The following is a 22,576-nucleotide window of genomic DNA, read 5'->3' as shown; positions in this document are numbered from 1 at the left end:
CAAGCTCAACACAATGAAGAGAAAAAAAACAAACAAAAAAAAAAATCAAAATTTCAGGATTTGGATATCAACATTAAAGAGGGAAACGCATTCCATAAATGGAGATACTTTTCTCAAGAAGTGAAAACACACACACACACACACACACACACACACACACACACACACACACACACACACACACACAGAGAGAGAGAGAGAGAGAGAGAGAGAGAGAGAGAGAGAGAGAGAGAGAGAGAATACTCACGGATGTTGTCGTATTTGTTGTAGAGAGAGCCTCTTTTCTGGATCTTTTTCCAACATCCCTCTAAGCAAATCTGTGAGGAGATTGTCAAGTTCATTTGGTATTGAAAACTTCCCATTTCCAATGTTTTCAAACAACCTGTAAATGTTGTCACCTTCAAAGGGGTACTGGCCAGTAGTGATGTTATACCTGGAATGGAAACAGCACAAATATTATACTGGTTACACATTACACATTTCTTTATAACAGGGGAGTGGGTAGGAGTGGTTGAGGGCGAGGAGAGCAGTGAGAGGGGAAAACAGTGGTGGTGGTGGTGGTGGTGGTGGTGGTGGTGGTGGTGGTGGTGGTGGAGGAGGAGGAGGAGGAGGAGGAGGAGGAGGAAAAATGGAATTGTAAGATCTGACACTTTCTTCCTAATACTACTTTCCTTTAATATTTCACATATTTTCTTCAATGTGTAGACTCACATGACACTTCATTACTCAACTTCAGCAATTGTAATTTTCTTTGTCCTCTGTATCTGAAATTGATTAATTTCTCCAGTCATGCTTTCATTTTAATCGATGCTCAATACTTATCTTTAATAGCCATTATATCTATAGACAGCCATTTCACCTGACACTGGTAAACGCAAACCAGTCCTCAACCTGACAGTTTGTCTGAGTATCATAGCACTTTGCCAAACATTCGCCTGTTTGTCTACTTCAGAGAACTGGTATATTTGCCCAGGTATTAGGAAGCCAAATCTATAATGTAGAATCTGAACCACTGTTTATTTTCTTTACATACACAAAGCACTGCCACAGGACGAAGTCATGAAAAGTGCCACAAAAGATCAATCAAGATGTGCATCCAAGACTTTACGATTTGTAGCCTGACACTTAAAATGTTTTGTGAATTTCAAGAAAATTTCATCAAATAATTTTTCTCTACTTGGCAAGCACATCATTAATTTTTCCAAAGAGGTACAACATTTACATATGGGTATGATATGAAGCACAGAATATGAGATAACAGTTCAGCAATAGCCATTCCATGGGTAGACTAACACAAACACAATTTCAAATCTTATTTAGCTGAAAACTCCTGTCAAGACTGACAAGACTTTCAGGACCTTCAAATTGATTTACGCAGCCAGTGCCAGTGATAGGGGAACGTACAATTTACTGTAGATTCCAAACCACATTGCAGCTCAACATTTTTCAATCTGAACCCAACTCTTCTTAAATGCAAGTCTAGTGCCAACTCACTCTACTTTGTTAGATCTTAAGATGTGTCTTAAAAGTTGGATAAGTAGTAGTTTTTGCCATGACAAGGGTTTACAGGTAGATGAAATATGCATGTCATTTGGATTTCACTCAAGAATTTTCCAATTTTGACAAATGTTTCCCATTTGGTCAATATGACACTACTTCCATTTTGTCCTTGCCCACTTCTAGTTTTCTTTAGAAGTTTTTCTCACAGCTTTTGATGGATCGGATATTCTGAACATCTGTTTAACACTAGACTGTAAGATGGGCTATTTTAATTGTTCACTGTAAAGGTATCAGACTGACCCCACACTATATACCAAAGTCCACAGTACAAGCACTATTTGAGGAGGATAACGAGTGGCACACACAAACTGGGATCAGACTGGGTGGATTTTTTGTACAGTGTAAGATTCTAAAGAGTCGTGTTTTCATTGAATTAGCACATCCAGACCAAAAAGTGACTATTTTTCTTTTCTTCCATGCTGATCATGTTACAAAAAGGATGTAGTTTAAGATTTGTGATACTATTAACAATGAGGTCATCACAAATTCAGCACATGCTAGGGCTGGCCAAATCTTTAAGGGACCTATTCAGTGTATGAACCACTCTGTCATGTATTTAAATCTGTTGAAAGTGAGAAAATCAGCACTAGATATTTCCAATATTACTGGCATTCTGCATCCACACTTCATATTATGGAAAGCTGCTAATTCTTGGAAAACACTTACACTAATATTAGATGAGGAACAATTATTACATGCAACTTCACACTTCCAGTTTCCATTAGGATAAACAAATGAGGAACTGATCAACTGAATTACCTTCAAGAATTAATGGTAAAAGTTCAACAAATTATATTCAGTTGGATCCATCAAAGAATTCACAGAAATTATTGCTTCAATTTTAACCATGAATAACACTTATTCAAACTATTATAGGGGATATTTCAACAGTTATTCAAGAATACCATTCCTGGTGTGGCATATTGTAACAGAAAACACTTGAAACATAACTACTTTGTTGACTGCAGATGCTGCCCAATTTATCTTATTAAGCAATTCACAATAGATACTGTCACTTAATTACTGTGCCTTAATCACCTTACTTTACTACTACCTTAACCCCTTAACATGAAGTCTAGTTATTATTTTGACAAGAACTTAAAATCCTCAGTATACTCAGGCAGCTTGAGGAAAAGGCTTAGAAAAAAATAAAATCACATTTATATCTGTTTCAGCACTAATATTTAAGTTTTTGGCAACATGCTTTCAGCCTTTGCCTTTATTGCTGTTTAGGCAGCATTTCCAAAAATGGATAGCTATAGCAATCTTGAGTTTGACACTGAATGTAGCAGCTTAGAAAGTGAAGGAGAATATCATCTTACTTAATGAAGGACTGAAGGAGAGAACAGGTTGTCAGATAACTGACAAGTGCTTGCCACTGGTATGAGAGAAATATGCCTCCTGTGCTCCACACAGCTCCTCCAGGATTTCCGTTCACAGCAAACCATTTTGAAATAAATTGTTCAAATTCATATCAACACAAAAACTAAGTGAGACAAAGTTTCATGGCACTTAGTCAAAGTCCAGTGTGAGAGTTTTATTAATGGCGATCTTAAAAAATTTGTAATTCATTATTTTCAGTTTTAAAAGCTGTCTTTATGCACTTATATGTAATGTCATTCATTACAGGACTCTTATTAACACTTTGGTGACCACACCCGTGCATAACTTCAGCCACAATTCTGTGTAAAAGACTGCACCAGAGTATGTCTTGGGCCACGATTTTCACAACATAATTGAAAACTGGACTCATTACATATGAGAACAATACACAGATGTATCATTACCTGTCTCTTGAGAGGTGCTGCATTCCAGTGTCAGTTTCTAAAATTACTATGAAAGAAAACATAGTGAACATAATAGCGAGAGTCATAACTGACAGAGCCAATGCGTGCTCACATTTTTGTCAGTTTCATACATGTACTCATTAAGTTTTGAAGTCTGTAGCACAGCTACAGCAAACATACATGTCACATTTGTTGAATAAGCAAGAAATTTTGGAAACCCAAGAAAAGAATTCAATGCTTCTGGATTGGAAGCAGAAATATTCGAGTGGAAACAGTCTGAAGAAGATACATATTCAGATAAACCATAGTCTTCCTCAATTTTTCATTCCTAATATTTCTGATACTGATACTGCTGCTGTGATTACAATTTAGTCCTGTTTTATTTGTCTTAGTGTTATGACAAAGCACCATCCAACAAAGGTTCTCAAGCTCCATTAGGAGAAGACCTGATGGTTTATTGGCAAAAAAAGCAGGAAAGAAACAAACTGGTATTGCACTGATTACAACATTAGGAAACCATTTATGAGTGAAAACACTCAGGAACTCACATCACACTTTTTTGTCAGTACTGTAAAAATTTTAATCTGTTAAAGAAATAAAATAAATATGAAGAATACACCTTAAAGCTCGGCCTTTTTAGTGTGGTAACCTTTAAGATATATCAAAGACAAATGTGCCATTAACATTTTAAACAATGGCATAAATGGCTGGTTTTCTGGGCCCAAAATCTTTCTAAATGCCTGGATCTCTAAGTGTTAGCAATAAAATTCAAATTTTTCGAACATAATTTGTAAAAAAAAAAAAAAAAAAAAAAAAAAAAAAAAAAAAAAAAAAAAAAAAAGGGGGCAATATGTTAAGAAGTTAAAAAAGCAGAGGATCATGTAGTGATCCCTGTAATGTTGGGTAATCTGAAATGGAATGTCTAATACTTAAGAAAGGTGTAACCATCTGTAAAGGTCACCCAATCAGTCTTACTATGAACTAAAGTTTTTCCTTAAATTATTTAATAATAATTCAATGTAGTCTGTGTGTCAAGTATGATCATCGCCTCAGCAAAATGAAATCTCAAATTTTTTAACAACATAAGGCAAAATTCGAATTTTTACACATTGTCACAAAATTCGGCAGTCGTTCCCTGTTCCCATGTAAAAATGTAAATATATTAACAATACTAGTAACTGAGAAGTTATTGGATCCTGAAACTGAAGTTAGACTTTTTTTTCAATGCTGAGAGTTGTGTGTATAATCTTTAAATCACATTTGCTTTCCCATGTAAAGAACTACAGATCTAGAAGTGACATTAAGTGGTAACACTCTACTTCAGTAACAGTTTTTGTTACCGATGTGACATTTCTTGACACTCTGCAAAATGTATCATACAAAGAATGATTTCTTTTGGGAGATTTTTAACATTGTGCATCAATTAAACCACATCTTTTAGTAGTAGACAAGCACAAATATGAATAACAGCAAATACAGCACTTTAGTTGTGCAAACATGTATAAACATGGTGTCTGATCAACTTTCAACCTAACATATGCCCTGGTCTGCACAACAGATCATATCTTCACCACACTCTTCATTCACAAAATAGTAAAACTAATTCTGAATGAAGACTGAAATACACGCACCAGAAATAGACCTGCATGATGATGTGAGTCCTAGGCTGTGACTGGCTGATAGAAGCAAACTGACACAGTTAATAAAATGTTCCAGGCTATTATGTTGTGGTCAAATGGATTTCATTTTCAAACCTGATATTTCATCCCCATCTGCGGAGGACACTTTCAAGGGGGAACATAGCTGGGTTGAATGTCCAATTCATACTCTGGCTCGCTAACTACAGCGAAACTCTGCTTCCGCGAGCATCCACGCAGTGGTGTGATGTTACATGTTTTGAAAGCGTGACCGCAATTGATTGTTGTCAACTGCTGTTGCTATCATCCCATGATGATAGCTGATCTGTCAATCTTCCCCTTTCTGCAATTGCCCCTGTGCTCTTCGAGTCATTTTACAGTTCTTTTTGTAGTACCCATGTACACCTCCCCACAACTATACGGAATTCTATAAATTCCAGCTTTTTCCAGTGTTTGGTGAGCATCCTTGGCCGATTTTAGGTGATCTTGTATCTTCCTTGTACGTGTGTAGATTACCGCAATGTTACACTTTTTCAGGGTTTTCCAAAGTGGTCAGTCACATCCTTAATGAAAGGCAGGAAAACTTTTGATTTCACCTGCACTTGAGTATCGCTGTAATTTCTACACGGTGGTCTTGATGCTCTTTCAACCTCAGTGAAAGAATAACCATTTTTGAGCAATGCATTGATGATATGTTTTAATTCTGTGTCAAGCAATATGTGGGGTGTTGAGGGTGGTGGTTCAAATCCCTGTGTAGGTAACGGTGTGTGTACATGCACTTGCACCAGATCCTAAAAACTGATGGTAATACAGACCGGTGGTATGCCATGATTGTTTTCAAGGGGGATCTAAACTGCCTATTTGTGACAGTTATAATCTTGTGCATCACTTTTTACTTTTCTTGCCTGTCACCACTCCACCACCGCAAAGTTCACTAAATGGCACAGAACAGACACAAGAAGTCATTTACTTCTCAAATGCAGTTGTACACATACATAGTTCATTTTTTCATGAGAAATACTCTACAATTGGACATGACATGACAAGCCATAACATAGATTCTTTCTGTTAATAAATGAAGAGAAGGTGGTTTGAGTTGAAAATACAATACAAGATCACTCAACCATCAACCAAAACGATTTTTAGAGAGAGAGACAGAGAGAGACAGAGAGAGAGAGAGACAGAGAGACAGACAGAGAGACAGACAGAGAGAGAGAGAGACAGACAGACAGAGAGAGAGAGAGACAGACAGACAGAGAGAGAGAGAGACAGAGAGAGAGAGAGAGAGAGAGAGAGAGAGAGAGAGAGACAGAGAGAGAGAGAGAGACAGAGAGAGAGAGAGAGAGAGAGAGAGAGAGACAGAGAGAGAGAGACTGAATACTTTGAGAGGCGGTGGTGCCCACCAAAATAAAGAAAAAAAAGTCCAGTAAACATGGTTCCAAACACACATACTTTGAGGTTTGTACACTTATTCACTGTGGCTGAAAACAGAAGTGTCCAATATTGTGAGTCGGTAGTAAAAAAAGAAAGAAAGACCATAACAAATGGGTCCAGAAATGCATACTTCATGCGACCTGCACACTTGTTCATACAAGACTTTCAACCTAATGCTCATTCAAGACACTTTATAGGAGGTGCACAACGTGACATCTGTCTGTGACAATGCTTCCCTCTGCCCTTTGACTTAAGGAATCTGCTCTCTTTGAAATACATGCAGTGGTAGTGGTGGTGGTGGTTGTTGTTGTTGTTGTTGCTGTTGTTGTTGCGGCTGTTGTAAGTGCTGGCGTGTGTTGGAGACGTGATCCTATAGTTCTTGTACACCAATGACTGTGGTGGCATCGACTAATGACTTCAAGGGTCCCCATAACCAAAAATTTAGGGGACTGAAACCTAGCAGGGAGGCTGAGGTGTGTGGCCTCCCCGAATGATTCAATAGTCCTGAAATATCAGTGTCAGATGTTCACACACATTGTTGAGGAAATGGGCTGGTGCACCATCATGCAAAAGCTACATCTGTAGTCTTTTCTGACATGGCACATCCTCCAACAAGGTATGCAATACATTAATAAGAAATTGATGATAATGAGCCCTATTTAATCTTCAAGGTAGGATGTATGGCCCTAGCAGTGTTGATAAAGAAACAATGTTGATGCCTTCTTTTGGCAAATACATTGGAATTTTCATCAACTCTCACATTCTGGTTATGAAAGTTCACAACACTATCACTTACGAACCTTGCCTTGTTGATAAATAAAATCTTTGATGAAAACAGTAGATCTGCAGCACACTAAGCCAAGAGCCATCGACAGAACAATGTGCTATGGTGGTCTTCCAGCCTTAGTATCTGGATGCACCGACAATGGTATGGATACAGAAATTACTGTTGTACCACATAGACAAGAGGATGACTCAAGCCTTCTGCTGCTACTGCTGCCACTAACTGCCACACACTGGTTCCAGGCCTCTCATACAGTAAATGTAGCACATGCTACTTCTTCTGAGATGTAGAGACTGACCAAGGCCATCCACTTTTCACCTTTTAAGGTAGTAGACAACCTGTTCCTTTAAAATGCTGAAAAAGTCAGCCAAACAACTTATCAGATGGTACTCTGCGACATGGATATCCTCCTGTGTAGATGGCATGGCTTGGAGGCTACTTACATTTGCTAACCCACAGCATTAAATCATATTTGCCATATCACTTGTGGAAGAGAAAAAACGGCACAGAACTATTCCCTTACAGGACAGTACAAACATCACAATAATAGTAAATATTGCAATTAAGCCATTTTTGTAAGTAGATACGACTATGACACATAACTAGCAATTTAAGTAATTTACTACACAATAAGACCAAAACTACAGTACCTACAACACAACACAAACAACACAACTGCCCGTGAACTACCCAATCATCAGATCAAAGCGTACACTAAAGTATGTCAATACAGATTGTCCTGTATGGTAATGAACCCTATAGATGGATCAGAGAGACAATGACTGTGCCCATACAGTATTTGCTTCCTTAATGTTTACCCTATCTGTGTCAGAGGTGGACATACCCACAACCACAAGTTTTCAGCCAGTATAGAAAAGCATACAGATATCAGAAAGTATGCATTTCTAGACCTGTGTTTATTGGACTATTTCTTTTGTTTTGATAGTTGTACCATCTTTCCAAATATTTGACCCTTTTTTTAACATCCTGATATGTACTCTGCAAGCCACTCTACAGTGTATAATGCGGAGGGCAGCTGTGTGGCTATATGCACCAAGCTAGGACAAAATGACTGTCACTTCTGTATGCAACCATCCTAAAATCATTTATTTTATTCAAATTAATTTTGTGTGAGCTATATGATGAAGGTAGCAGAATTGTTGTCCAGTCTCTCTCTAATAGCCGTTCTCTAAATTTAACAGACAATGTTTAGCGAGAGCACCACTTGTGTCTTTCTTCTGCTAAGTTCAATTTGCATTCTGTGTGCTGCTACTTGAATGCATTACACATATTTCCCTATTTTGTTGCTGTGCTCTTTGAAATATATTCTTAACTTGCCAGTGTCTTGCGGAATATCCTCATCTTATCTTCTCTTTTCTTTTCTTTGCTCTCTTGCCACACTCATAGGGTTACTATTGAGCCAACTTTCCTCTTGTGACAGACTATTTTGGTTGTTGCAGGGAAGTTGTTCTAGAATGCAAACACTTCAGGATTAAAGGGGGCCACCCAGCAAAAAGCACAAGTACTGAGATGTAAATATGCACACACAAAAAAAGGAAAACCTGCTACTTTTTGGAGTTACTCTTTGATAAGCTAAGGGACACACACACACACACACACACACACACACACACACACACACACACACACCTATACCTCTGTATGGTGTCTGCTAGACCTGACTGTGCCAATGCTATTTTGCACCAGGTGAGCTGGTTGTGGTGGGGATAGGGTCGGGTGGGATGGGTAGAGGGAGCAGGAGGTGGGAGGCAGAGAGAGGGACTGGTGGTGAGTGGCTCGGAGGGGGTCTGGTTTCTGGCTAGGAATGTGGGAGGGCTCTGTTGTATATTGTGCCACCAGGTGGTCAACTTTGTTCTTAGCAACAGTTTGGTAGTTACCACTCAGCCAGGTGGACAGCTGGTTAGTAGTCATACCAACATAAAAGGCTGTGTAGTGTGTGTAGCAAAACCAGTATATGACATGGCTTCTTTCACAGATGGTCTTGTCTCTGATGGGATAGGATAAACCTGTGACAGGACTGGAGTAGATGGTGCTGGGTGGGTGGATTGGGCACGTCTTGAACCTTGGTCTGCCACAGGGATATGATACCTGTGGCAAGAACTGGGAGTGCAAGTGGCATTGGGATGGACTACTATGGTGTGTAGGTTCGGTGGGCGACAGTACACCACTTTAGGAGAGATTGGAAGGATCTTGAGCAGGATATCAGTGATTTCAGGGCAGGATGAAAGACAATCACAGACCTGGCAAAGGGCATGGTTCAGTTGTTCTACTCTAGCGTGATAGTGGGTGACAAGGAAAAAAAGGGGGGGGCAGTACTCCTTTGTAGCTGACTCTTTGGGGTGGTAGAAGGATTGGGTGTGTGTGAGAAAATGGCATGATAAATCTCTTTGCGAACTAGGTTTGAGGGCTACAGCCCATCTGTGATGGCCTTTGTGAGGCCTTTAGCATACTGGGCCAGAGAGTTCTTGTCACTGCTGATATGTTGTCCACAGGTGGTTAGGCTGTATGGGAGGGATTTTTTGGTGTGGAATGTATGGCAACTATCGAAATGCACATACTGCAGCTGAGCACAACATGTTAAATTTTAATGGCTGCTCCACATGCACCATTTTGATCCTTACTTTCACCACCAGCTTCTCTGAACTACACACACTGGAGTTATCCTTACAACATAACCTCAGCTCTTGTAATCATTCTAATCTTAACCTCAGGTAACCCTCTGCCCCGCCCTCTCCACCCAACAGTTTCCCCTTCCTCCATCCTGTCACCTGCTCCAAGATTCATGTACCCACATCACCTTCAGCATTTACCGTTTCCCTCCGACTGCTACAATTATAGCTGCCACCCACATTCCTAGCCCCCCCCCCCCCCCCCCCACACACCTATGCCTCAACAAGGTGCTGGATAAACTGACCAAGCCAAAGCTAGTTTCTGTGAGTGAGTGTGAGTGTGAGTGTGAGTGTGTGTGTGTGTGTGTGTGTGTGTGTGTGTTCCCAGCTCGGCACAGGATAACTATAAAAGTTATCAAGTTTTCCTTCTTTTGCATATGCCTATCAACAATTCAATGCTTCTGCATTTTGGTGAGTTGTCTCCTTTAATTCTGAAGATTCGACTTAAAAAAAAAAAGTTTCTTCTACACCACTGCCGTTATGTTTTTCTTTTACACACATTTTAAGATATAAGATACAAGAATAACTAAAGTATTCAATATGTTCAGTCAATCAGTTCACTGTCAGTATTTATCAGCAGATTAAATTCATTCAGTTCAGAAATTGCCTCACAACTGACACACATTAATTTGAAATTTCCTTTCACTGAAGTAGTCCACTCCCAAGCGTAAAAATTAAGTGCAGTCAAATACAAAATATTTTGCAATACTTGCAAAGTAACTCCACTGCTCCAAATATCAACCTTGAACCCAGCAAATCTCTCATGACCATTTGCTATTTCGGGTGGCTGGAATGCAGGAGAGCCTTGATTTGTTGAACAAGTGTCATCCCTTGCAAATGGATGTAATGACTGAAACAGAAAAAAAATTGTGCTGTACAAAACTGAACGTGTAGTACATACAACAAATACAAAGGAAAACAGAACACCTTAAATCTGATATAGAGCTAGCACAAAGGTTACACTGCAAAAAAAAAAAAAAAAAAAAAAAAAAAAAAAAAAAAAAAAAAACCATGCAGGTGATATTGGAATTGTGGCAATCATTATAAATACATTTCAATAAAAATGGCATAAGCAGAATGAACAATAATAGAATGCACAGGGGCAGAAAAAATGTCCAACAGGTATATTATGATGATGTCAATAAAATAGAAAGAAACTTCCACACGGGAAAAATATATTAAAAACAAAGATTCCAAGACTTACTAAGCGGGAAAGCGCCGGCAGACAGGCACAATGAACAAAACACACAAACACACACACAGAATTACTAGCTTTCGCAACCGATGGTTGCTTCTTCAGGAAGGAGAGGGAAAGACGAAAGGATGTGGGTTTTAAGGGAGAGGGTAAGGAGTCATTCCAATCCCGGGAGCGGAAAGACTTCCCTAAGGGGGGGAAAAAAAGGACAGGTGTACACTCTCTCTCGCGCGCGCGCACGCACACACACACACACACACACACACACACACACACACACACACACACGCACACACACACACACACACACACACGTGCGGATGGATATGTGTGTGTGTGTGTCTGTGTCTGTGTCTGTGTCTGTGTCTGTGTGTGTGTGTGTGTGTGTGTGTGTGTGTGTGTGTGTGTGTGTGTGTGTGTGTGTGTGTGTGTGCGCGCGCGCGAGTGTACACCTGTCCTTTTTTCCCACCTTAGGGAAGTCTTTCCGCTCCCGGGATTGGAATGACTCCTTACCCTCTCCCTTAAAACCCACATCCTTTCGTCTTTCCCTCTCCTTCCTGAAGAAGCAACCATCGGTTGCTAAAGCTAGTAATTCTGTGTGTGTGTTTTGTTCATTGTGCCTGTCTGCCGGCGCTTTCCCGCTTGGTAAGTCTTGGAATCTTTGTTTTTAGTATATATACTATATATATATATATGATGTAAATAAAATAGAAAGAAACTTCCACATGGTACAGAAGCAGATAACCAGAGACACTTCCTCATCCCCTCAAACCCAGAACCTCTCACAGAAGAACTCCAAAAGTGCCCCACTTGTGACAGGATACTTCCCGGGACTGGATCAGACTCTGAATGTGGCTCTCCAGCAAGGATACGACTTCCTAAAATCTTGCACCGAAATGAGATCCATCCTTCATGAAATCCTCCCCACTCCACCAAGAGTGTCTTTCCGCCGTCCACCTAACCTTCGTAACCTCTTGGTTCATCCCTATGAAATCCCCAAACCACCTTCCCTACCCTCTGGCTCCTACCCTTGCAACTGCCCTGGTGTAAAACCTGTCCTATGCACCCTCCCACCACCACCTACTCCAGTCCTGTAACCCGGAAGGTGTACACGATCAAAGGGAGAGCCACGTGTGAAAGCACCCACGTGATTTACCAACTGACCTGCCTACACTGTGACGCTTTCTATGTGGGAATGACCAGCAACAAACTGTCCATTCGCATGAATGGACACAGGCAGACAGTGTTTGTTGGTAATGAGGATCACCCTGTGGCTAAACATGCCTTGGTGCACGGCCAGCACATCTTGGCACAGTGTTACACCATCCGAGTTATCTGGATACTTCCCACCAACACCAACCTATCCAAACTCCGGAGATGGGAACTCGCCCTTCAGTATATCCTCCCTTCTTGATATCCGCCAGGCCTCAACCTCCGCTAATTTCAAGTTGCCGCCGCTCATACCTCACCTGTCTTTCAACAACTTCTTTGCCTCTGTACTTCCGCCGCGACTGACATCTCTGCCCTTACTCTTTGCCTTTAAATATGTCTGTGTATGTGCGGATGGATATGTGCGTGTGTGCGCGCGAGTGTACACCTGTCCTTTTTTCCCCCTAAGGGAAGTCTTTCCGCTCCCGGGATTGGAATGACTCCTTACCCTCTCCCTTAAAACCCACATCCTTTCGTCTTTCCCTCTCCTTCCCTCTTTCCTGAAGAAGCAACCATCGGTTGCGAAAGCTAGTAATTCTGTGTGCGTGTGTGTTTTGTTCATTGTGCCTGTCTGCCGGCGCTTTCCCGCTTGGTAAGTCTTGGAATCTTTGTTTTTAACCATGGAGGCAGGTGGTTAAAGACCTGGATTTGGGGCGAACTTGCTCCCCACCAAGTGACACCAGTTCACACTTTGTGCGGATTCCAAATGGTCTTGTTACCCATGGACGATTGGTAAAGAGGAATTCCATAGCCGGATAAGCAATGGTACAGTATGATGGTGAACTGGCAGTAGCAAGGAACTTACATGCCTGATGCACGGTGAGGAGTTGCCATTTCATTGAAAGTGGCGGTTCCCCAGTCTCAGTATAGAGAGACTGGGTATCGGGCTGGTCCTTTAAATGTCTGTGGCCATCCTAATCCCCTCCGGGTGATAGCGACAATAATCTGCAGAAGACAGGACTTCACTGATCCATACACTGTGCATACTCAGTCTAGCTGAGATTGCATTAAGCCCTAGAAAACTGGAGCAGATGCAACCTCTCCACTCCACTGTGGCCTCGACATTTCAAGATATTCAGTGCCTTCTTGCACTTGCCTTCAGGTCCTTTAGGTGTGCTAACACCTCTCTCTCTCTCTCTCTCTCTCTCTCTCTCTCTCTCTCTCTCTCTCTCTGCTGAAAACTGGAAACCTATATTTGCAGCCCACTCCTCTAATCTTTCCACTCTTAACTAGAACTTGCACTGATGAGTCACTGTTGCAACACTGGAGGAGAAACAGAAAAGTGTAAAAATGTCCACAAATGGGGAGCACCGCACAGGACTCCTTCCCTTAGACATAATACTGTTTACAGCTATAGCACAGAGGGTAACACTTAAAATACTGCCCAGAGGAACACCATCCACCTGCTCAGAACGAACTGACAGCACAACACTAACTTGGGACCTGAAAAGGGGCTTAGACAGAAAGTTCCATATAAAGATGGCCACAGAAGCCCCACTGGTGGAGCTGCTCTAGAACACACTGCCACCAAGTAGTGTAACAATTGCTGATGCCATAGAATACATCAATACAGTGTCGTATATGTGGAAAAGTCTGCTGGATAATCGCCTCTAGCAGGGTCAGATTGTTGAACATCAATCAAAATCTCTGGAATCACAGAGTGGCTAAGAAGTTACATGGCCTCTAACATCCAGACTAGATAACAGTTAACAACTCATTCCACGGAATTTTCTACAAAGGTCATTAAGGCTATACTCCTTAACTACTTTGGACATGTTCAGTCCTTATCTGGATTAAGGAAAGGTATCAAAATGGCCTCTCACAAAGAGCTGTGAAAGTGGCCTGTTTGCCACATCAAACAAACATTTGAGAAGGCTTTCCTTTGATGCTGCTGCCAAATGTCTAAGCATGATGTACCAGATTCGGTCATTACCGAGAGCAGTATCATGAGCCTTAGACAGTGCCAAATACAGCTCCCACACGGAGAATGGACAGTTGTATGACTCAGAATTGTTGGATTTGAAGTGAAAATTGCCCCTCCCTATAGCCATAGAGGAGTGGCAGAATGCTTGACCCTGGCTGGCATTGGGTGTAGTCATTGCAAAATGCTCTGCCATCGTCTGAACGATGTCTCCAGGGGTTGTTTCAGAACTGCTATGATTGGTAATCAATTGTATTTACTGGAAATCTTCTGATAGGCTTCCCATATTTTTGTAGAACAATTGGAACTGTTGATAGAGTTCAGAAACACTTGCCAAGACCTTTTCTTGCACTCCTCGACTACATGTCAAGCTTTAGCTCTCTCATGACTTGAAAGGCTGTGCGGTTTTCCACCACTGGGTGGCACTTACACCATCATAGAGCTGCATGCTTGACCTGGATTACAGAACAGCACTTACCAGTCCAACAAGGGAAAGGTTACCTCCGAAGGTGGCCAGAAGACTTGGGGATGGAGATATCATTGGCATGATGGATCACTCATGATGTGGTCCACCCACTCCCGGATGTTGTCCTGGCATTCAAATGCAGCCAACTGGTTCACTGGACTGAAGGTCATCAGTGGCTTCCCTCTGAACAGAACCCATGAGGGATGGAGAGCAGAAGGAGAAGTCAATGTTTCAGTATGACCCAGTAGCAGTACAGACATGAGTGGGAGGTGCCTGTGCTGAGGATGCACAGCTTGTGGGATATCACAAGGCTCTCCACAACCTGAGCCTGATGGCAAGCAGAGGTCAAACCCCACAATACATGCTAGGCATTGAAGTCTCCCAGTAGGAGAAATGTGTCAGATGCATTGTTCTATAAGATCTATGAGAGGCTCAGGGTCTATCGCACCTTGTGGAGGTAAATACAGTGAGCAACAAGTGATCCTCTGACATATGCGAATTTCAACTAAAACCACTTGCAGGTCAACAGTCAGGGGGAGAGCAGAGGAGTGTGTGTGTGACTGACAAACACAGTGCCGTCTCCCTTGACCCTTTCTCCAGTAAGGTCAGCCTTGCAATGGAGAGTATAGCCCTGTAAGCACAGGGCCATCACAGGCTTTAAAATTGTTTCCTACAAACACAAGCATCATGTGTTCCTGTGCTAGGAGTTTTAGTTCCTCCAGATGTGTCCTGAAACTACTGATGTTCCACTGCATCATGGGAGCCGTCTATCACAGGGGGAGTACTTTCACCTGTCTTTTTGCTGGAGAAGGGAGCCTGTTTGGGTGGAGGCTCAGTCTTGGGGGAGATGAGTGTCCCCGGCTGACCTCACAGGCCACTGGTTCTGAAGGAGAATCATGAGAGATGTCAGAGAGAGAGCAACATCATCATCATCATCATCATCATCATCATCATCATCATCATCAGACTGCTTGCTTCCTGTCTCCATTAGCAGTTGATGTTTTTTTTTTTTTGCCTGGGGTGGGTTCAGATTCACAACCACAGAAATGGTAACGGCAATGCTCAGCTGTGGACCAGACTGAACCTTTGGAGGGACAGCAACCATGGCCTTTTCTGGTGTTCTGGCAGGAGGTATGGGCTTCAAAGTAGCTGCAGCAGCGTGAATGAACTGACAAAGGTACAAGTACTGACACTAGTAACCTCCATCTGTATAGCAGCATCAGTCTTCTGAAGTGGCTGTTCACAAACAGCAGCAAAGAATGTAGTGAATGCAGTTGACAGCATGACTTTATGCATCTTTTTGGTCTCACCACACAGGATACACTTCATAGTTTTAAGCTCTTTTATTTTCTATTCATCAAGATATACACTGCAGCCCTTACTCTGGACACGATGATCCACAGAGCAGTTCACACACCTCAAAGTAGGTTAACAAGTGACTCCTTCATGAGTGGTCAATGCCATATTTGTCACAAGTGGCTTCTCCCTTACACCCAAAGCACTAATATTTGAAACAGCACACTGAGTAGGAGACATAAGACTCCATGCTTTGGCAAAGGAAATATGCCTTGACAAGCTCTGGAAGCTTTGTGCTGTTAAAATAAGTATAAACAAGTCTGATTTACCCCGAGTACCATCCACCCTTTTCACTATAGTCTGGATGTCAACAATGTCTTCTTGGGATCACTCAGCTTTAAGTACATCACTATGATGTCCACCACAACCCTCCAAGTCACAACATCTTTGCTGTAGTTCAAGGTGGTTTGGAGCTCAGTTTCAATAGTACATTCTCCTAGGGTTTTGGCCCTTCAGTAGGTTTGATGCTTCTTGGGAACCCAAGGTTTCAGCCAACAGTGTCCCATCGCACAACTGCTCAACAGATTTTAATGTACCTGCAATCCCCTCCAAACTCTCCTAAATGTAAAAAGAGGAAAATTCCTCAAAGTTTCCCTATCAAAAGCACATTCTGACATGCAGAACGCATTCTTTTACTAAATATTGAACTACTCTTAAACTGAGAATCCAGAGGGCTCATCACACAAGGTCTCTTGAGCAATTGTGTGTTGATACCTACCAGCAGCCCACCCATTCCATTAGGAAGCGAGTAGAAAATTTCGAGGGGTACATTTTGGTCCCATGAGCAGCTAGGAAAATTATAGTCCACCCAGACAGAGGCCCACGTACCTAAATAAACCTTACACAACTGAGGTGCAGCAGTTTCCCCAGAAGTTGTCCACTAACAAATGTTCCATCTCAACAGCCATGCTTCTCATCAGTGTACAGCAAACCTTGAGATTGAGTTTTTTTTTTAAGAGGTTTTTACCATCTTTGCGTCATGCTGCACAGTGGTCACTTAAGCATCAGTCCAAAGCTTACAGTGACAGAGGAATGGCGGCAATTACCAGTCCCTGGCTCAGGAACCCTGAAATTGCTACGCCTCTACTGCAAAACTGATTTACCCCGAGTGCCATCCACCCTTTTCATTATGCTAAGTCCCTGAGAGCTAGTTACATTCATCAAATCACAGATAATATATTGGCCAGGGCACTTGGAAGAGAAACCGATGGAGAATGCTCGAGAGGATAATGAAAGGATGACTGTATTCTAATAGATGAAGATTGACTGACAGCATGGTAAGTAGGACATGTTACTGATTCATATGAGGATCCTTGGAAACAAACTGTTGAGATCAACATCCATCAAGAGCTACAATGTCAAGAAAAAAGGAGAAATTAATTTCCAAAGGCAAAAAATATTTTCAGGTGGCTCTGATATCCTCATATACTGTATTTATATCCACTCTGTAGTCCAGTTAGGTGCAGGCCAGAGGATCATTTCCCTGTACAAGTCATTAGGGCTTCTACACATTCCATTCATGAATGGAGCAAGGAAAGTGAAGGGAAATTCTTCAGAGTCCTTGGGATCCCTAAGGCAGCACAACATCACGGGTTATACTACATCTACACCTACATCCATACTCCGCAAGCCACCTGACGGTGTATGGCGGAGGGGTACCTTGAGTACCTCTATCGGTTCTCCCTTCTATTACAATCTTGTATTGTTTGTGGAAAGAAAGATTGTTGGTATGCCTCTGTGTGGGCTCTAATCTCTCTGATTTTATCCTCATGGTCTCTACACGAGATATACGTAGGAGGGAGCAATATACTGTTTGACTCCTCGGTGAAGGTATGTTCTCAAAACTTCAACAAAAGCCCGTACCGAGCTACTGAGCGTCTCTCTTGCAGAGTCTTCCACTGGAGTTTATCTGTCATCTTCGTAACGCTCTCGCGATTACTAAATGATCCTGTAACAAAGCGCGCTGCTCTCCGTTGGATCTTCTGTATCTCTTCTTCAACCCTCTCTGGAACAGATCACACACTGGTGAGCAATATTCAGGCAGTGGGCGAACAAGTGTACTGTGACCTACTTTGTTTTTGGATTGCATTTTCTTAGGATTCTTCCAATGAATCTCAGTCTGCCATCTGATCAACTTTATATGATAATTCCATTTTAAATCACTCCTAATGCCTACTCCCAGATAATTTATGGAATTAACTGCTTCTAGTTGCTGACCTGTTATACTGTAGCTAAATGATAAGGGAGCTTGCTTTCTATGTATTCACAGCGCATTACACTTGTCTACATTGAGATTCAATTGTCATTCCCTGCACCATGTGTCAAGTCGCTGCAGATCCTCCTGCATTTCAGTATAATTTTCCATTGTTACAACCTCTCAATATACCACAGCATCATCCGCAGAAAGCTTCAGTGAACTTCCGATGTCATCCACTAGGTCATTTATGTATATTGTGAACAGCAACGGTCGTACGACACTCCCCTGCGGCAACCTGAAATCACTCTTACTTCGGAAGACTTCTCTCCATTGAGAATGACATGCTGTGTTCTGTTATCTAGGAACTCTTCAATCCAATCACACAATTGGTCTGATGGTCCATATGCTCTTTCTTTGTTCAGTAAATGACTGTGGGGAACTGTATCAAACGCCTTGTGGAAGTCAAGAAACAAAGGCATCTACCTGGGAACCCATGTCTATGGGCCTCTGAGTCTCGTGGACGAATAGCGCGAGCTGGGTTTCACGCAATCATCTGATTGCTGATTCCTACAAAGTAGATTTCTAGTCTCCAGAAAAGTCATTATACTCTAACATAGTTCTGCACATCTGTTCAATGTCCCTTCTTGAAAACGGGGATGACCTGTGCCCTTCTCCAATCTTTTGGAACGCTACGTTCTTCTAGAGACCTATGGTACACCGCTGCAAGAAGGGGGGCAAGTTCCTTCGCATAATCTGTGTAAAATGAACTGGTATCCTATCAGGTCCAGCAGCCTTCGCTCTTTTGAGCGATTTTAATTGTTTCTCTATCCCACTGTCGTCTATTTCGATATCTACCATTTTGTCAACTGTGCGACAATGTAGAGAAGGAAGCACAGTGCAGTCTTCCTCTGTGAAACAGCTTTGGAAGAAGACATTTAGTATTTTGGCCTTTAGTCTGTCATCCTCTGTTTTGGTCACAGTGTGTTTGGACATTTTGTTTTGATACACCTATCGGTTTGACAACGGACCAAAATATCTTACAATTTTCTGCCAAGTCAGTACATAGAACTTTACTTTCAAATTTGTTGAACACCTCTGACATAGCCCTCCTCTCACTACATTTCACTTCGTGTAATTTATGTTTGTCTGGAAGGCTTTGGCTATGTTTATGTTTGCTGTGAAGTTCCCTTTGCTTCTGTAGCAGTTTTCCAACTCAGTTGTTGTACCAAGGTGGCTCTTTTCCATCTCTTATGATCTTGCTTGGCACATACTCATCTAACGCATATTGTACGATGGTTTTGAACTTTGTCCACTGATCCTCAACACTATCTGTACTTGAGACAAAACTTTTGTGTTGAGCCGTCAGGTACTCTGTAATCTGCTTTTTGTCACTTTTGATAAACAGAAAAATTTTCCTATCTTTTTTAGTATTTCCATTTATGGCTGAAATCACCAATGCTGTAACCGCTTTATGATCGCCGATTCCCTGTTCGGCGTTAACTGTTTCAAACAGTTCGGGTTTGTTTGTCACCAGAAGGTCTAATATGTTATCGCCACGAGTTGGTTCTCTGTTTAACTGCTGAAGGTAGTTTTCAGACAATGTACTTAAAAACTTTCACTGGATTCTTTGTCCCTGCCACCCATTATAAACGTTTGAGTCTCCCAGTCTATATCTGGTAAATTAAAATCTCCACCCAAAACTATAAGGTCACGAAATTTGCTCAAATATTTTCCAAATTTTCCTTCAGGTGTTCTGCCACAACAGTTGCTGAGCCAGGGGGCCTATAGAGACATCCAATTACTATGCTTGAGCCTGCTTTAACCATGACCTTCACCCAAATTATGTCACATTTTGGATCTCCGTCAATTTATTTCGATACTATTGCACTTTTTATCGCTACAAACACGCCTCCCCCTTCACTGACCAGCCTGTCTCTGAATTTCGAATTTCATTACTGTTTACATCTGGTTTCAGCCAACTTCCCGTCCCTAGTACTATGTGGGTATTGTGATCGTTTATTAATGAGAGCAGTTCTGGAACCTTTCTATAGATGTTCCTGCAGTTTACTATTACCACATTAATATTGTCATTCCCTGTTGCATTTTGTCTACCGCTACCTTGTCGCGTCTCAGGAGGCGTCTTGTCGGGCCTAGGGAGGGAATTCTCTAACCTAAAAAACCCACATGTGCACTCCACATGTACTCCGCTACCCTTTTAGCTGCTTCGTGCGTGTAGTGCATGCCTGACCTATTCAAGGGGACCCTACATTTCCCCACCCAATAGCAGAAGTCGAGAAATTTGCCTCAGATCTCTGCAGAATCGTCTGAGCTTCTGGTTTAAGCCTTCCACTTGGCTCCAAACCAAATGAATTGATTCAATGTCAGCGGAAGCAGTTGCAACAATAACGCAGGAGGAGACAAGTGGTAGGGTGCAAACATGTAGTGCACGGAGAATTGCCTGAACATTGGACATACCCATGAGCACAATGCATAAAATTCTATGAAACATCAATCTTTGCTATCCATTCAAAATTACCCATGTGCATAAGTTGCTTCCTGTTGACCTGCCAGCAAGAGACCTTCATCCTACAAAGGTCAATGTCTGCTGCAATTTTATGGCATCATTTATCATAGGGCCATATTTTTTCGAAGAGACAGGTGCTTCCAGTCCTGTTACCTGTACCATCACCAGTAAGCACTATGAACATCTTTTGCACAACCATGTCATTTCAGCTCTCTAACAGCATGGATGTGTGGATGGGATCACTTTTATGCAAGATGGTGCACCTCTGCACATTGCAAATCCAGTCAAGCAGCAGCTGAAGCGCCATTTCGGAAATGCTAGAATTATCAGCTGCCATTTCCCTACAGCCTGGCTGTCCAGATCACCTGATCTTAATGCGTGTGACTTCTGGGTGTGGGGCTATCTGAAAGATGATGTGTTCAGTGTTCTGATTGCAAACTTAGCTGCACTGAAGGCACGCACTGTGCAGACATTCTACGTGTGACACCAGAAATACTTCGATCAGTTGTGGAACATGCTGTTTCTTGATTTCAACTTGTTGCAGCATATTGAACATGTTTTCCGCCAGTCACATGGAAATTAATAATCCGATTTCATTTTGATTGATGATTTTTATGTGGTTTTTGGCCTCAGGACAATTAAAAACTGATATTTTCCCATTCAATGTGATATGACCTTGCCGTGGTGGATGAGCTTCCGTAACTAAAGTGCGCATCATATGTTGCGGCCAAGTTTAGGTTAATTCTGCGCATTTGATGTCACAAAACACAGTCAGCCAATGAACAGAGGATGACGTTGCCACAGCTCAACTGCAGTGGAGAGCACGGACAAGTGTCTTCAGTTTTAGAAACGTTCAGTCATAAATAAAGTAATTGAACAAAAGCAATGTCATGATAGCAGACTTTCTTTTATAGAAAGTTTGGAAAAAAGCATTCTTTATACCAATTACTCCATATTCTATTAATTAATTAAAACAAACAAGCAATAAGCTTCCTAATTAAAGTGATAGCAAGGAAAGGTGTTTGTATCATTGTCACTAACCGCTTTTTCGCAATAAAGAACAGCGGTAATTGTTTATTTCCTGTTGTACTTCGACGAAACGTGAGTAATTCATAGCCATACCAACAGTGTTTGTCGGTATTTTGTGTGATATTTTAAAGTCCTATTAAACAGCGAGCTGCGTTAGCGTAATGGGTATAGTGTGAGTCTGCCGAGCGAAAGCTTCTGAGTACTAACCTTAATCGTTGCTAAATATTTTCTTTCTTTTAAAAACAATATCGAAGTGTCTTACTTCACGAATTTTAATTGTTTGAATGTAATTTTTTGAAATTTCTAGTGGCAACTAAAATCGACCATACTGAAAGTATACGCTATGGAGTTTTACCTCTGCAAACTCTTAAAAATTTCGTGCACTGGTTTACTACATCTAATGCTGCACAATAACTATGTTGAACATCGAAACAAAATTAAGTCATTTATGGGGGGAAGGTATCAGTCAAAAAGATGTGTAAAAATAAAATTTTTGGGCCAAATAGTTTTTGTGAAATCAAATGATAAAGTGTGTCAAAGCAGTCGAAACACCATGTGTCTGCACAGGCAAACAGTGCAAAGATGATAAAATCGCGCAATGCGGGGAGCACGTCTCTGTAGCAGCGAAACGGTTAATGCGGCCGTGGTAGCTTTTACTTCATAAACTGTGCGCTCCCCCCTAAACGTAACTTTGGGAACTATACTATGGCGCTGCTTCTCTTCGCGCATACAACCGGCGACGCAGCAATCTCTCGCGTCTGGGTGGGCATGCGCGAACCGCCAAGAT

The 22,576-nt window shown here is 41.7% G+C and overlaps 1 protein-coding gene across 7 annotated transcripts in view; it reads right to left on the bottom strand.

The window, feature by feature from the left end:
• Nucleotides 1-22,576, bottom strand: part of LOC126297457 (serine/threonine-protein kinase STK11-like) — a 105,400-nt gene that overhangs the window by 40,918 nt on the left and 41,906 nt on the right. For all 7 annotated transcript variants that reach the window (XR_007552524.1, XR_007552526.1, XR_007552525.1 and 4 more), the window contains 2 exons: nucleotides 10,606-10,742; nucleotides 248-433 (listed from right to left, as the gene is read on the bottom strand). Coding sequence is in view for 4 of the 7 variants with exons in the window: in XM_049988319.1 (XP_049844276.1) it covers nucleotides 248-433; nucleotides 10,606-10,742 (323 nt within the window). In the remaining 3 variants the exon portion in view is untranslated. The remainder of the gene's footprint in view (nucleotides 1-247; nucleotides 434-10,605; nucleotides 10,743-22,576) is intronic.

This window comes from Schistocerca gregaria, chromosome X (assembly GCF_023897955.1).
Source record: "Schistocerca gregaria isolate iqSchGreg1 chromosome X, iqSchGreg1.2, whole genome shotgun sequence".
NCBI lineage: Eukaryota > Metazoa > Arthropoda > Insecta > Orthoptera > Acrididae > Schistocerca > Schistocerca gregaria.
This window is presented reverse-complemented; position numbering and strand designations above follow the sequence as displayed.